Source organism: Schistocerca cancellata, chromosome 8, assembly GCF_023864275.1.
Source record: "Schistocerca cancellata isolate TAMUIC-IGC-003103 chromosome 8, iqSchCanc2.1, whole genome shotgun sequence".
In the NCBI taxonomy this organism is placed as follows: domain Eukaryota; kingdom Metazoa; phylum Arthropoda; class Insecta; order Orthoptera; family Acrididae; genus Schistocerca; species Schistocerca cancellata.
Genome location: NC_064633.1, coordinates 341,402,125 through 341,419,577, shown reverse-complemented (window position 1 = coordinate 341,419,577; position 17,453 = coordinate 341,402,125). Strand labels below are relative to the sequence as shown.

Sequence of the window (17,453 nt, the reverse complement as noted above, 5' to 3'; positions counted from 1 at the left end):
ATGATTAAGATATCTCTGTAGTGCGAAAAGGGGCAATTGCTCTAAATATTGGAATGTGTGAGGTCCTCCACCTGAGTAAAAAGAAAAAAAAAACGGTAAATTTAGGTTACATTATAATACACAGCAATACAAAGGTTGTAGAATCAATTAAAACCGACCAACGCATTTCAATTATGAACAAAATAAGCTGGAGAGATCATATGGGTAATGTGTGGGGAACGCAAACCAAATACTGTGTTTTATTGGGTGAACACTTATAAGATGCAACAGGTCCACTAAAGAGACTGCCTCCACTACATTTGTCCGTCCTCTTCTGGGGAACTGCTTTGCGGTGTGCGATCCTTACCAGATATGACATCGAAAAAGTTCAAAAAGGAGGTGCTTGTTGTGCTATCGCAAAATGGTGAGAAGAGTTTCACGGATATGATACGTGAGTTGGAGTGTCAATCATTAAAAGTAATGCGTTTTTCGCTGCAGGGAAATCTTTCCACAAAATTTAAATCACCAACTTCTTCCTCCGAATGCGACTCTCATTTACACAGAGAGATAGGGCCATCGTAATAAAATGAGAGAAATCAGAGCTCGCACGGAATGATTTACGTGTGCCACGGTCGAGATATAGTCATAATCGTTCTTTGAGTCCTCTGTCAGGCACTTAAGTGTGAATAGCAGAGAAGTCCTCTAGGTGTAGACGTACTCCGCTTGGCTTTGGGTAAGACGTTGCCTTTTTCCGTATTTTGAAATGAGTAAAGAGACTATTCCTGGTCCGGCATAGAATTCTAGAAAGACTGCCACGACACCAGAAGGGACCAGCGCCCAGCGGTCTGTTTGACAAGTGTTCCGTTCGTTTAAGATCGCGGCCGACTAGCTCGTTACAGTGCCCGCCCTATATCATGAAATGACACCAATAATACTTCGGTAGATACACCCCCCACCTTTCGTCCTCTTTTGTAGTACCTGCGTAATGAGAGCCTGAGCAGTTTTTTTTTATAACTCCATTTTTTAAGATAAAGCATGGGAAAGCATCCTTTTATATGAGAACCTGACACTGGTTTTCAACAGTGTTCAATCACTCGGAGGCACCAGCAGTCTTCTTATGAAGATACCACCCGAGAGTCGACACTTTTATTTTTCCACTACTATTAATATTACTACTACTTGTGTCGTAGCGGAAATAGCAGTGCAAGTGCCAGTGTCACGATTAAATATTCATAACAGCTGTCGTGTAACGAGTGTGCAGGGCACGCAATGCCTCAGGAGAGGGCGTGCTCGTCTGACAGCGGTACGGTGCGGGAAATCTGCGGGTCGGCGCCGCGTGTACATGCAGATGTTATGTGGGCGCTACAGCCGCCATAACGTGTTAACAGCGGCGCGACACGGGGCCCGCGGACCTGTCACCTATTACACACACACACACACACACACACACACACACACACACACACACACACACACACACACACACACCACCCACCTCTGGCCTTCACAACTGCCTTACCAGCAGTCCGCTGCAAACATGACATCACACCAAAAAGCTCCGCTCCCGTAGAGACCGTGAAGACAAAATTAGACTAATTACAGCACGCAGGGAGGCTTTTAAGCAGTCACTTTGCCCATGCTTTATAGGCGATTGGAGCTGGAAGAAACCCTAAAATGTGGCACCAAGTAGATAAAATGCTGTCAATAAACGAGACTGGTAGGCAAATCATTTTTGCTTACCAAAACAGTTCAGAAGCAGATGAAGCAATCGCAATTTATGTTCATAAAAAGAAATCCACTACTGTACAAAGATTCTATTGATGGCAAATTGCTGGAAACTGTATCCACCGTAAAATTTCCAGGAGTAGCTATCCAGAGCGACCTTACGTGGAACGACCAAATTCGAGGGGCGTACAATATTTAACGCATTTCTTTTCTCCGCGAATTTCGGTTGAAAAAAATGCAGAATTTGTTGTGGTGGTGGAATACTTTCGCTTCAGCCCCTACAGTTTCATGAAGTACCGATTAGTGGCGGCGCTATACGTAGTTTTCCAAATGGCAACTGTAACGGAGGTGCGTTGAAGTAGACAGCTGTCAATGACTTCACTTAAAACTTCCGGGCTAATAGGCCGTGGTCGAAGTATAAAACTCTCTCCTGACGTTTCGTCTCCGACTGCGGGAGACATCCTCGGAAGTAAAGCGGCGAACTGCGAAGAGAACTCGAGGAAGCGCTGATTATATAGGGCAGTACAGAGGGCGCCACTGTCGATCACGTGGCTATGAGATTGTCTCTGGTAATGCCAACATTCTCGATTGAAAGTAATCGATCGTCACGCTTGCGGTGCAACGCTGACATCCAAATTTTATCCAGTTTAACAACTTCGTCTTTCCTGTTAAAATTATCACGATGTTTATCAATCTTGATAGCCTCTCTATACAATCGTGCATAATTTTAACAGGAAAGACGAAGGTGTTAAACTGGATAAAATTTGGATGTCAGCGTTGCACCGCAAGCGTGACGATCGATTACTTTCAATCGAGAATGTTGGCATTGCCAGAGACAGTCTCATAGCCGACGCCACGTGATCGACAGTGGCGCCTTCTGTACTGCCTATATAATCAGCGCTTCCTCGAGTTCTCTTCGCAGTTCGCCGCTTTACCTCCGAGGATGTCTCCCGCAGTCGGAGACGAAACGCCAGGAGTGAGTTTTATGCTTCGACCACGGCCTATTAGCCCGGAAATTTTAAGTGAAGACAATACCGGCCGTGAAAGCTTACATTGTATGATCAGCTGTCAATGAGTTTCTTTTGGAGGAAAACCTGAGCATTGTTGATATTCATAGGTGCTTGCAGAATGTGTACGAAGACCTGGCAGTGAGAAAAAGCATGGCGAGTCGTGCGAGGCGTCAGCCGTCATTGCAACCAGGTCGCGCTAACCTGCCGCATCTCCTGCGTGTCTGCCTGCAGCACACAGCTGCTGGAACGTGCGGACACTGATACGAGAGAGAGAGAGAGGGAGGGAGGGGGAGAGCGAGAGAGAGAGAGAGAGAGAGAGAGAGAGAGAGAGAGAGAGAGAGAGAGAGAGAGAGAGAGAGAGAGGGAGGGGGAGAGCGAAAGAGAGAGAGAGAGAGGGAGGGAGGGAGGGAGGGAGGGAGGGAGGGAGGGGAGGGAGGGGGGAGGGAGGAGAAGGAGGGAGGGGGAGGGGGTGTAGGAGGGAGGGGGTGGGGAAGGAGGAGAAGGAAGGAGGGGAGGGGAGAGAAGGGAGGGTGGTAGGGGGAGAGGGAGTAGGAGGGAGGGGAAGGGAAATGGGGAGAAGGAAGGAGGGAGGGGACGGGGGAGAAGGAGGGAGAGGTAGGGGGAAGGGGAGGGAGGGGGAGGGATGGGGTGGGAGGGGGAAAGGAGGGGTGGGTGGAGGGAGAGGTTTGGGGAGGGATGGGAGGGGGAAGGAGGGTGAGGGATGGTGAGGGAGGGGGGATGGGGGAGGGAGAGAGAGGGGGGAGGGAGAGGGAGAGGGGGGAGAGAGAGGGACGAAGGGGGGAGGGAGAGGGAGAGGGGGGAGGGAGAAGAGAGAGGGGGGAGGGAGAGAGGGGGGGAGGGAGGAGAGAGGGGGGGAGAGCGTGGGGGAGGGGAGGGGAGAGGGGTGAGGGAGAGAGAGGGCGGAGGGAGAGAGAGGGCGGAGGGAGAGAGAGGGCGGAGGGAGAGAGAGGGGCGGAGGGGAGAGAGAGGGGGAGAGAGAGGGAGAGGGGGGAGGGGAGAGGGAGAGGGGGGAGGGAGAGAGGGGGGAGGGAGAGGGAGAGGGGGAGGAGGAGGGGGGAGGGAGAGAGAGGGGGGAGAGAGGGGGGAGGGAGGGAGAGGGGTGAGGGAGAGAGAGGGCGGAGGGAGAGAGAGGGCGGAGGGAGAGAGAGGGCGGAGGGAGAGAGAGGGGGAGAGAGAGGGGGGAGGGAGGGAGAGGGGTGAGGGAGAGAGAGGGCGGAGGGAGAGAGAGGGCGGAGGGAGAGAGAGGGCGGAGGGAGAGAGAGGGCGGAGGGGAGAGAGAGGGGGAGGGAGGGAGAGAGAGGGGGGAGGGAGAGAGAGGGGGGAGGGAGAGAGAGGGGGGAGGGAGAGAGAGGGGGGAGGGAGAGAGAGGGGGGAGGGAGAGAGAGGGGGGAGGGAGAGAGAGGGGGAGAGAGAGGGAGAGAGAGGGGGAGAGAGAGGGAGAGAGAGGGGGAGAGAGAGGGAGAGAGAAGGGGAGGGAGAGGGGGGAGGGAGAGGGGGGAGGGAGCGAGGGAGGGAGGGAGGGAGGGAGAGAGAGAGGGGGGGAGAGAGGGGGAGGGAGGGAGGGAGAGGGGGGAGAGGGAGAGAGAGAGATCAACCGAAGAGCGGCGCGTTCCTTCACAGGATCGTTTAGTCGGCGCGAGTGTAACAGAAATGCTCAACAAACTGTAGTGGCATACGAAGCAGTTTGCCATTGAAATTTCGAGAGAGCACTTTCCGGAAAGAGACGACAACATATTATTTCTACCCAAACACAAATCACGAAATGGCCACGACGAGAAAATTCGGTAAATTAGACCCAATACAGAAGCTCACCGACAACCATTTTTCCCCAAGCGCCATCCGCGAGTGGGACAGAGGAGGTGGGATTAGTTAATGGTACCAGAAGTAAGCTCCGCCACACACCGTTACGTATCTTGCGGAATATGATGTAGACAGATGTAGATGTTACGTCCACCAAGTCGCTGTGCCATTATCACCGATTAGCACCACTGTTTAGCATCAGCGTTTCATGAATTCGATGACATTAGCGTGATATCTTTATGAACACTTTTTGCTGTGTAATGCGCCAGACAGTCTTCAGACCCTAAAAACCGCATCACTTGTCTATATCGCCTCACCTTATTATCCATTTTCATGTGCTAAGAGAATGAAGAGTTCGTTACGTTGTTTGTATAGTTTTCTTATACTTTTTTGTTAAAATGTTGTAGATATGTGTAACAGTAGCACCTGATGGTTGAGAGAAGCAGTGACCTGTCGAGTCACTGAGTTTGCTACACCAGTGCCGACTTCTGAATCGCGGCGTGCGGCAAAGATAACAACTACGATGCGGCTGGCTATACGAACGTTTACCGGCGACTGCTAACAAGGGAACCTCCCCATCGCACTCTCCTCAGATTTAGTTATAAGTTGGCACAGTGGATAGGCCTTGAAAAACTGAACACAGATCAATCGAGAAAACAGGAAGAAGTTGTGTGGAACTATGAAAAAAATAAGCAAAATATACAAACAGTAGCCCATGCGCAACATAGCAACATCAAGACAGTGAGAGCTCAGGAGCGTCGTGGTCCCGTGGTTAGCGTGATCAGCTACGGAACTGGAGGTCCTTGGTTCTAGTCTTCCCTCGAATGTAAAGTTTAATTTTTTATTTTCAGACAATTATCAAAGTTCAGGCACTCACACATAATCAACTTCCCTCTCCAAAATTGCAGGACATGTTCAGATTTGCTTGGACATATGCAGGATTTGACGGTCTACGCACGGAAACATTTGAAAACGTTAAAAACATATGTTTTGACAGAGCACAGGGAAAACTGTACGACTGTGAAACTGATGCATTCATTTGTGGCAGTTTATGTGACAAACTCTTATGTTTTCATCACTTTTTTGGAGTGATTATCACATCCACAAGAAAACCTAAATCGGGCAAGGTAGAAGAATCTTTTTACCCATTCGCCAAGTGTACAAGTTAGGTGGGTCGACAACATATTCCTGTCATGTGACGCACATGCCGTCTCCAGTGTCCTATAGAATATATCAGACGTGTTTTCCTGTGGAGGAATCGGTTGACCTATGGCCTTGGGATCAAATGTTTTCGGTTCCCATTGGAGAGGCACCTCCTTTCGTCTACTAATCGCACGGTTCTGCGGTGCGGTCGCAAAACACAGACACTAAACTTATTACAGTGAACAGAGATGTCAATGAACGAACGGACAGATCATAACTTTGCGAAAATAAAGAAAGTAAACTTTTCACTCGAGAGAAGACTTGAACCAAGGACCTCTCGTTCCGCAGCTGCTCACGCTAACCACGGGACCACGGCGTTTCTAATCTCACACTCTCCTTGATGTTGCCTATCTTGCACATAGACTACTCAGTTTGTATATTTTGCTTATTTTTTTCATAGTTCCACACAACTTCTTCCTGTTTTCTTCTCGATTGATCTGTGTTCAGTTTTTCAAGGCCTATCCACTGTGCCAACTTATAACTAAATCTGAGGGGGTGGGGTGGGGGGGGGGGGGTGCGATGGGGAGGTTCCCTTGTAAGAAGAAGCACTTACTGTTAAAGAGAGAATTAGCGTGACATGTCTGTTCGCAGAGGATGGTTATTGGCTTGTCCTTTCAGAATTTCAGTAGTAGTATCCGAGTATTGTTCGAGTAGTGAGCCTCGAGAGAGATTCTCTCAAGAGTATGATGAGATCGGCTCACATGTACGATACGTGAATTATTCTGCAATGGGGATAGAACACAAGTGTTTTGAAAGCAAATATAAGTCGTTTAGAAAGCTATTTTAAGAAGATTATCGGCTGGTGTAAAAAATGGTTATTTCGCCGATTTTGGTGGACTGTAGACTCGCCAGGTATAGGAAAAGTTCCGATTTCTTGAAGTGTGGAATTAGCGTCTCCTGTTTGCGATTAATGGTGTGGTTGAACTGCTTAATAGCGACGCGTTTATAGGAGAACGTCCAAATTTTTTTGGGAGATTTTCCGTTGTATAGTGTATGTGAAGAGATGTTCACTAAAAGTCGTTTAATTATTTTGTGGTTGTAGATTACAGCACGCACTACGGGATAGTAACGTATATAGCGATGTCGTAGCGAGCTGTAGTGTCATTTATAGCGTGGGAAGCTGAATATAAAATCTTACGTGACGTCGTGTTAGTACGGACGATTATTTCGTCACACAGATTACGTCACACAGATTACGTCGTTGAGCGTAGGCAACTTATTATAGTATTACAACAGTGAGTGACATTGTCCGACGTTACTTTTCACCTTCGCATTGCAATGCTGTTAGAGCTTGTTCATACAGTGTATCTCCTGCGAGTATCTAAAGGGTGGCGCAGGACAACTCCTCAAGATACGTAATTTCCAAATGTGGAACAGTTGTGGTAGACGTTAAGTTGGCTGCGTGGGTGTTCTACGCGAATTCCAGGTCTGTTCGATAAGATTCAAATACAGGAAACATGCTAGCCAGGACATTGAGGAGACATCACTGCAGCGAAGGAACATGTTTAGCTGCGCAGATCTCGTTCTTTCAGCGTTATGTAGAGATTGCCCACAGAATCCGCTTACCCCCTATAATAACCAACTTAAAACCATAAACTTAATGTGAACAACAGTTTTTTTAGAGGAGTTCTCTAGAGTTATGAAACATTACTTATCCAAAAGATCAGTTTATGCACCGTCATAGTCAAGGTGAAGGGTATTACGCGCTAGGTGTCGTGCGATATTTTTCGAAGCACTGCTGGTATAAATTCTCTCACAGCATACTTCAGGTCGTCAGTGGTATTGTAACGGCCTTGTGGAACGATACCCATTATGAACACCCTTGCCTGACCACAATGAAGCCCACACGTCCCCACATGTGATATTCGCTATTTGGAATACATAAATTGTAGAGGGTAAAGGGAACACCCTGTAGTAGTGGGTGTGAGTGTTGCGCCTTGGGGAAAGTGTACCTAGGAACGTATGACGTTTCCTGGTCGTGGTTTCAAACTAGTGGCCGATTTTAGAATCACATGAAGAAAGGTGTACAACAGAAGACCATTTTCTACTGAATTTGTTGCTGTGAACCACGACGTTGTGTTTCCGGTAGCATTTCTATATATTACCAATTCTACAAATTTAAGTGCTGTATAATACTCGTATATTAAATTTACTAAATTATTTAGCATATTATACGTTATATAATATGTGGAGGATGTTGTTAATTCTTTAGTTAAAGAAACTTACAGTGAGTAAAATTCAGTATAGTTTTAAAACGAGTTACATAACGTGGGGAGGGTTAAGCCTTTTTTTCTCGGATGTGCACCATCTTTGTGTCAAAGAACGGAAGAAACTCGTCTACGATGGAACACGTGATATTTGTAAATGAATTGGGTTTCTTTAATGTCTTAACAATATGCTCTGTCTTGAAAACAGAAATTTCTGTTCTTTGTCAATATTTTCTATTTCAATTTTTTTAACTTGTAATTGCATTTTTATAATATCCTATAAGACAAAAAGAAGACAAATCACGGAGGAATTATTCGAATGGAACGGAAAGCGATAGGTGTGATGTACATGTACAGACAGACAAATGATTACAATCTCAGAAAAAGTGGATACTTTATTCAAGTGAAAAAGCTTCACAAACTGAGCAAGGCAATAAGGCGTTGGTCCGCCTCTAGCCCTTATGCAAACAGTTATTCGGCTCGACATTGACTGATAAGAATTATTGGACGACCTCCTGAGGGTTATCGTGCAAATTTCTGTCCAACTGCCGCGTTAGATCGTCAAAATCCCGAACTGGTTGGAGGGCCCTGACCATAGTGCTCCAAACGCGTTCTCAGTTAGGGAAAGATCCGGCGACCTTGCTGGCCGAGGTAGGGTATACAGAGAGGTGGTACTCACGTGTGGTACTGCGCCTGCAGGAAGTTGAACTCCTCCTTGATGCGCTCGCACGTCTCCGCCACAGTGAACTTGAGTTGGCCAGGCTGCGGCGGAGGGCCCTGCGGACACAAACAGCAGCCCTTAGTAACGTCAGCTCGCTCGCCTTACTGAACTGCAGCACAACCAAGTCGCCAGCTGACTGCCAACGCAGCCGAGGTAGGGGTGTGCGAACTTGGCAAGTCACCGACGTTGATTTCCATTTCATCACCGTCGTCTATACGTCGACGGCTGATAATAGTCGACTCTAAAACGTCGATGTTAAACGATCAATATAAATACTGTCGTAAAAAGAACATTTTAAAATTCAGTAAAACAGTCTCTATCGCAACAGATGTTCATTTTATAATTTTTAATGCGATAGGGTCCGCAGCTACAATGAATTTTTTGAATGACTTCTTGAAGCCTTCAGCTGCCATTTTCTTTATTTTCTGTACGATTGTACAATTTCGGCCTTAGGCCACTTTCAAGTATTTTACGGATGATTTTTTGGTAGCAGATTATGTTATATGCGTCGTTGCTCCTATGAGCGCGACATGTTGTCATAGGAGCAACGACACATATGATATAATCTGCTAACAAAAAATCATCCGTAAAATACTTGAAAATGGCCTATGGCCGAAATTGTACAATCGTGCAGAAAATAAAGAAAATGGCAGCTGAAGGCTTCAAGAAATCATTCAAAAGACGTTCATTTTGGTTGGCAACCAGTTTCGGTCTATAATTTAGAGGCCGGCCGCGGTGGTCTAGCGGTTCTGGCGCTGCAGTCCGCAACCGCGGGACTGCTACGGTCGCAGGTTCGAATCCTGCCTCGGGCATAGGTGTGTGTGATGTCCTTAGGTTAGTTAGGTTTAAGTAGTTCTAAGTTCTAGGGGACTTATGATCTAAGATGTTTAGTCCCATAGTGCTCAGAGCCATTTGAACCATATAATTTAAAGCATCTTCAGACGGAGCAGGATCCGTAACACCACGGGCGTCAACTGTTCAGAAATAGATTGCCAATCAAAACACAGTAAACATCTGTTGCGATAGAGACCGTTTTACTGAATTTTAACATTTTCTACAGATCGCAGCTTACGGTCTATTCATAGAAGGCTTTCTAAAATTTTAAACCTAATTTCACATTTATTAATCAATAAATACAACAACAATTAACACTGTATAGCCCACAATTATACGTCTACAGGCTGTAATACGAGAGAGGGTCAATAAATAATTTGGAACTTCGGAAGAGGCATCACAGCCACGCAGATCAGCCTGAAATTTATTTTGTTTCAACATACTCCCCTTATCCTATCGTCCGACAAGGCGTTAAGAGACTGCAGCATAGAATTCTTGTGGCAGTGTTCGCTTCTAACAAGTGATCTCTCGCGATGTAACAAGTTTATTTTGTTCACCGATCAGACATGGGGGTAGCGAAATACCCCTAGACTGGGAAAAAATGTGTAATTACGCATAAGCATTACGGGCCAGGACCATTCTTTTTTGTGACTTTTTCTTATCCTTTACTCAATTCCTGTATGTAATTGAGCACAACTATCTCTGGAATAAATTTCTAATCACACATGGGACGAGTTTCGCTATGGACGTCCTCTGTGGACAAGGGAGTCGCTCGGCTCACAAAGATCGCGTTGTCCTAGTCGGGTACACACTTATAGCACCCCTGCCATCTTGATCTGACTGCAGATCATTAAACATTGGTCGTGGAATACTGAGTATCGGCTACCTTCCGCGCGACATGTGTTTCCATCTTCTAGATACATATAAGCACGAAATTTAAAACGATATGCGGTAACCAGGCGTTTGCGATTTATCTATTATCTGTTCGTAGTACCAATAATGATTCAGTTATAAATAGGTTATTATTGCTCACTCCACATTTAACGCAACGCGGATTTCTTCTCCATTTTTTATGCACATCATAACAACATAAGTGCTCAAAAAGTAAAGTATCAACAACTCGCTGACATCGCTCGTCGCCGAATGGTTCAAATGGCTCTAAGCACTATGGGACTTAAAATCTGAGGTCATAAGTCCCCTAAACTTATAACTACTTAAACCTAACTAACTTAAGGACATCTCACACATCCATGCCAGAGGCAGGATTCGAACCTGCGACCATAGAAGCAGCGCGGTTCCGGACTGAAGCGCCTAGAACCGCTCGGCCACAGCGGCCGGTTCGTCGCCGAATACGATGTTCTGTATCATTTAGTTATCTCTGATGTTAACAGCTACTCGAGAACTTCAAGGTTACCAACAAGTGAAAAACTTTAATATGGGTATACTGGTTTCCTTCATATATAAGCATTTATCTTCCCCCCTGAACCATGAACCTTGCCGTTGGTGGGGAGGCTTGCGTGCCTCAGCGATACAGATGGCCGTACCGTACGTGCAACCACAACGGAGGGGTATCTGTTGAGAGGCCAGACAAACGTGTGGTTCCTGAAGAGGGGCAGCAGCCTTTTCAGTAGTTGCAGGGGCAACAGTCTGGATGATTGACTGATCTGGCCTTGTAACCCTAACCAAAACGGCCTTGCTGTGCTGGTACTGCGAACGGCTGAAAGCAAGGGGAAACTACAGCCGTAATTTTTCCCGAGGGCATGCAGCTTTACTGTATGATTAAATGATGATGGCGTCCTCTTGGGTAAAATATTCCGGAGGTACAATAGTCCCCCATTCGGATCTCCGGGCGGGGACTACTCAAGACGACGTCGTTATCAGGAGAAAGAAAACTGGCGTTCTGCGGATCGGAGCGTGGAATGTCAGATCCCTTAATAGGGCAGGTAGGTTAGAAAACTTAAAAAGGGAAATGGATAGGTTAAAGTTAGATATAGTGGGAATTAGTGAAGTTCGGTGGAGGAGGAACAAGACTTTTGGTCAGGTGAATACAGGGTTATAAACACAAAATCAAATAGGGGTAATGCAGGAGTAGGTTTAATAATGAATAAAAAAATAGGAGTGCGGGTAAGCTACTACAAACAGCATAGTGAACGCATTATTGTGGCCAAGATAGACACGAAGCCCACACCTACTACAATAGTACAACTTTATATGCCAACTAGCTCTGCAGATGATGAAGAAATTGATGAAATGTATGATGAGATAAAAGAAATTATTCAGGTAGTGAAGGGAGACGAAAATTTAATAGTCATGGTTGACTGGAATTCGAGAGTAGGAAAAGGGAGACAAGGAAACATAGTAGGTGAATATGGATTGGGGGAAAGAAATGAAAGAGGAAGCCGTCTGGTAGAATTTTGCACAGAGCATAGCTTAATCATAGCTAACACTTGGTTCAAGAATCATAAAAGAAGGCTGAACACATGGAAGAATCCTGGAAATACTAGAAGGTATCAGACAGATTATATAATGGTAAGACAGAGATTTAGGAACCAGGTATTAAATTGTAAGACATTTCCAGGGGCAGATGTGGACTCTGACCACAATCTATTGGTTATGAGCTGTAGATTAAAACTGAAGAAACTGCAAAAAGGTGGGAATTTAAGGAGATGGGATATGGACAAACTGATTAAACCAGAGGTTGTACAGAGTTTCAGGGAGAGCATAAGGGAACAACTGTCACAAATGGGGAAAGAAATACAGTAGAAGAAGAATGGTTAGCTCTTAGTGATGAAGTAGTGAAGGCAGCAGAGGATCAAGTAGGTAAAAAGACGAGGGCTAGTAGAAACCCTTGGATAACAGAAGAAATATTGAATTTATTTGATGAAAGGAGAAAATATAAAAATGCAGTATATGAAACAGGCAAAAAAGAATACAAACGTCTCCAAAATGAGATCGACAGGAAGTGCCTACAGGAAAATTAAAGAGACCTTTGGAGAAAAGAGAACCACTTGTATGAATATCAAGAGCTCAGATGGAAACCCAGTTCCAAGCAAAGAAGGGAAAGCAGAAAGGTGGAAGGAGTATATAGAGGGTCTATACAAGGGCGATGTTCTTGAGGACAATATTATAGAAATGGAAGAGAATGGAGATGAAGACGAAATGGGAGATACAATACTGCGTGAAGAGTTTGACAGAGCACTGAAAGACCTGAGTCGAAACAAGGCCCCGGGAGTAGACAACATTCGATTAGAACTACTGTCGGTCTTGGGAGAGCCATTCCTGACAAAATTCTACCATCTGGTGAGCAAGATGTACGAGACAGGCGAAATACCCTTAGACTTCAAGAAGAATATAATAATTCCAATCCCAAAGAAAGCAGGCGTTGACAGATGTGAAAATTACCGAACAATCAGTTTAATAAGCCACAGCTGCAAAATACTAACGCGAATTCTTTACAGACGAATGGAAAAACTAGTAGAAGCCAACCTTGGGGAAGATCAGTTTGGATTCCGTAGAAATATTGGAACACGTGAGGCAATACTGACCTTACGACTTATCTTAGAAGAAAGACTAAGGAAATGCAAACCTACGTTTGTAGCATTTGTAGACTTAGAGAAAGCTTTTGACAATGTTGACTGGAATACTCTCTTTCAAATTCTAAAGGTGGCAGGGGTAAAATACAGGGAGCGAAAGGCTATTTATAATTTGTACAGAAAACAGATGGCAGTTATAAAGAGTCGAGGGGCATGAAAGGGAAGCAGTGGTTGGGAAGGGAGTGAGACAGGGTTGTAGCCTCTCCCCGATGTTATTCAATCTGTATATTGAGCAAGCAGTGAAGGAAACAAAAGAAAAATGAGTAGGTATTAAAATCCATGGAGAAGAAATAAAAACTTTGAGGTTCGCCGATGACATTGTAATTCTGTCAGAGACAGCAAAGGACTTGGAAGAGCAGTTGAATGGAATGGACAGTGTCTTGAAAGGAGGATATAAGATGAACATCAACAAAAGCAAAACGAGAATAATGGAATGTAGTCGAATTAAATCAGGTGATGCTCAGGGAATTAGATTAGGAAATGAGACACTTAAAGTAGTAAAGGAGTTTTGCTATTTGGGGAGCAAAATAACTGATGATGGTCGAAGTAGAGAGGATATAAAATGTAGATTGGCAATGGCAAGAAAAGCGTTTCTGAAGAAGAGAAATTTGTTGACATCGAATATAGATTTAAGTGTCAGGAAGTCATTTCTGAAAGTATTTGTATGGAGTGTAGCCGTGTATGGAAGTGAAACATGGACGATAAATAGTTTGGACAAGAAGAGAATAGAAGCTTTCGAAATGAGGTGCTACAGGAGAATGCTGAAGATTAGATGGGTAGATCACATAACGAATGAGGAGGTATTGAATAGAATTGGGGAGAAGAGGAGTTCGTGGCACAACTTGACAAGAAGAAGGGACCGGTTGGTAGGACATGTTCTGAGGCACCAAGAGATCACCAATTTGGTACTGGAGGGCAGCGTGGAGGGTAAAAATCGTATGGGGAGACAAAGAGATGAATACACTAAGCAGATTCAGAAGGACGTAGGTTGCAGTAAGTACTGGGAGATGAAGAAGCTTGCACAGGATAGAGTAGCATGGAGAGCTGCATCAAACCAGTCTCAATACTGAAGACCAAACACACACACACACACACACACACACACACACACACACACACACACACACACACACACACACACACACAAACACAAGCATTTATATTTGCGTCGAGCAAATGCAATCTTATGTATAATAAATGTATTTGCATAATGCAAAGTAACAACTTTCGGAATTAACACAAAAGAAGAATTGCATCAATACGAGCACGAAAGCATGAACTGAATTAACAATGAAAAGTATAGCCAATGTTCCTGCCTTAGTTCGATCAAAAATTTTGCTACATCAAACCCTCCTCCCCCCCAATGGCAGCATTGGACATGTTGCAACTACACTGGTGTCGTTATGATAGATGTTCACTGAACGACTTGTTCAAATGACTAAACGACTTATTCAAAGGCCTACGAAATTATTCACAGTGGTAACTCCATGCTGCTGTTCCCCGTGTTGCGCCACAGTACCGTATCATGTCGCTAGCAGCCCACTGATAAAGTGAAATGTCACACGGTAATCGATTTTCTGCATTTGACAACCCTGCATAAATCCTCAGTTGGTGGAAGTGAGTGGCAACAACGCACCATCATATGACACAGTGGTTAGCTGGTGCAGACTCTTCCAGAGCTGTCGAATAGACCTGAATGACGAAAAACAAAGTGGCTCACGCATCTCCGTGAAGCACGAAGGATCGCAAGATAAATGGGGCACCTAGTACTCGAAGACTGGGGGAAGACAGTGGGAAAAAAGAAATCAGTAATCGATCAGTTTTCAACATCTTGCAGCGCATTTTGATCTTGTCAACGGTCGACTACCGCTAGGATATGCGACTACCCATTCAAAAAGGGAGCAACGGAATTGTTGTGACTGTGTCACGGCGAACCAGATAATTTCTTTAGCCGCCTAATCACTGTGCTGTCTGTACCTTTATGACGTCGAAAGACAGAGGCATAACAAGCAGTGATGAACTACACTGAGGTGACAAGAGTTATGTGGTACTCCTAATACCGTGTTGGATTTTCTTATGCCCAGCGTAGTGTAGCAACTCGATGTGGCATGGACTCACCAAGTCATTGGAAGTCCCCTGCAGAAATATTGAGCCATGTTGCCTCTATAGCCGACCATAATTGGAAAAGTGTTGCCGGCGCAGGAATTTGTGCACGATCTGACCTTTCGATTACGTTCGATGGGATTCATGCAGGCCGTAAGGGTGGCCAAATCATTCGCTCGAATTCTCCAGAACTTTCTTCAAACAAATTGTGGAAAATTGTGACCCTGTGACATTGCCCATTGTCATCCATAAATCAGTTGGACCAGAGGACCAGTCCATTACATGTAAACAAGGCCCACACCGTTATGGGGCCGAGCGAGGTGGCGCAATGGTCAGCACAATGGGCTCGCATTCGGGAGGACGACAGTTCAAACTCGCTTCCAGCCATCCAGCTTCAGGTTTTCTGTGATTTTCCAGGCAAATGCTGGGATGGTGCTTTTGAACAAACACGGCCAGTCCCCTTCCCCACGCTTGAAACCATCCGAGCTTGTGCTCCGTCTCTAATGACCTCGATGTCGACGGGACTTTAAACACACTTCCTTATTTACCATTATGGAGCCACCAGCAGCATCCACAGTGCCTTGCTGACAAATTGGGTCTACGATTTCGTGGGGTCTGCGCCACAATCGAACGCTACCATCACCTCCTACCAACTAAAATTGGGACTCATCTGACAACGTCACGGTTTAACAGTCGTCTAGTATCCAACCGATACGGTCACGAGCCTAGGAGAGGCGCTGCAGACGATGTCATGCTGTTAGCAAAGACACTCGCGTCGGTCGTCCGCTGCCATAGCCTATTAACACCAAATTTCACCGCACTGTCGTAACGGATACGTTTGTCATACGTCCAGCAATGATTTCTGTGGCTCTTTCACGCAGTGCTGTTTGTCTGTTAGTACGGAAAACACAAACGCCGCTGCTCTCGGTCTTCGAGTGAAGGCTGTCGGCCACTGTGTTGTCCGTGCTCAGAGGTAATTCCTGAAATGTGGTATTCTCGGCACACTGTTGACACTGTTCATCTTGAAATATTGAATTCCCAAACGATTTCCGAGATGAAATGTCCCATACGTCTAGCTCCAACTACCATTCCGCGTTCAAAGTGTGGTAATTCTCATCGTGCGGCATAATCGGAATCTTTTCACGTGAATCATCTGACTACAAATGACCGATCCGCCAGCGCACTGTCCTTTTATAACTTGTATACGGCATACTATCGCCATCTGTATACATGCATATCGTTATTCCATGACTTCTGTCACCTCAGTGTAAAAGTTCCGCTGTTTACGATACGAATCAGTTCTGGCGAAATTAGCAGGCAGACCCAACGAGAAAATCAACATTTGCTTGATAAATTTTTTCTTTAGTTTGCTCCTAGACGAAAAGTTACTTGGAGGCGTCAAGATAAGTGGGGCAGCCTGTATAGACGCAAGCGACGGCTAGAAGTTGGATAGCCGGACGTGTGCGAGGGAAACGGCTCCGGAGTGGAGCTCGCAGTACTCGGGCAGATGCCAGCGGCTGCAGGGGCGCCTGAAGAGGGGCAAGGGGAGGGGGCGGTCGCAGCCACAGGCAGAGCGGCGGACAGCTGCAGAAAGAGACAGAGGCGCAGGCGGCACACCTCGGCTCGCCGCTCGCGCGCCAGAGATCGATACCTGAAGAGCTGCGGGAGGCCGCACCGACATCCATCCACCTGCTGCGACAACCCCCCTCTGCTGCCGCCCCCACACCGGCACGCTCTCGTCTCGCCAGCACAGCCGTGGACACATCCTGCTTTCTTCCACCTCCGTTACACTCTGATTTGAATTAGCCGGCGTCTGTCGTATCACCCTTAAAGTGGCGAAATGTCTTATGCACCATGCCGATGACATACTTGTCAGTATGTACACCTTGAGAATAGTAATCAATAAAACTGCTCAATTTATTATGTACAAGCCTTTTCCCCGTGGCCTCGCTAGCGAATGCATTTGACACATACATTGCCCACGTTTCTCTTCCCCTTCTCTGGGTCCATCCCTCCCACCCACCCATCTCTCTGTCCACATAATCCTCCCCCTCTATATGTACATCTTCTCCTCCACCCCCTTTCTCCAACCGTACCTTCCTACCACCTCCTTCTGCTATATCCTCCTCGCCCTCACTCGTCCATCTCCTCCTTTCCCTCTTCCTTTTCCACCCGTTCACTACTCCTTCCACCTACCTCCTGTTCCCCTTCTCCCTCCTCTCTCTGTCCATAACCTCTTCCCCTTCTCTGTTTGTTT

At 46.0% G+C, this 17,453-nt stretch overlaps 1 protein-coding gene across 1 annotated transcript in view; it reads right to left on the bottom strand.

Annotated features, from left to right (window-relative positions):
- LOC126094552 (protein groucho) overlaps window positions 1-17,453 on the bottom strand; it is a 701,311-nt gene that overhangs the window by 287,502 nt on the left and 396,356 nt on the right. The window contains exon 2 of the mRNA XM_049908986.1: window positions 8,625-8,722. Within this exon, the coding sequence (XP_049764943.1) occupies window positions 8,625-8,722 (98 nt within the window). The remainder of the gene's footprint in view (window positions 1-8,624; window positions 8,723-17,453) is intronic.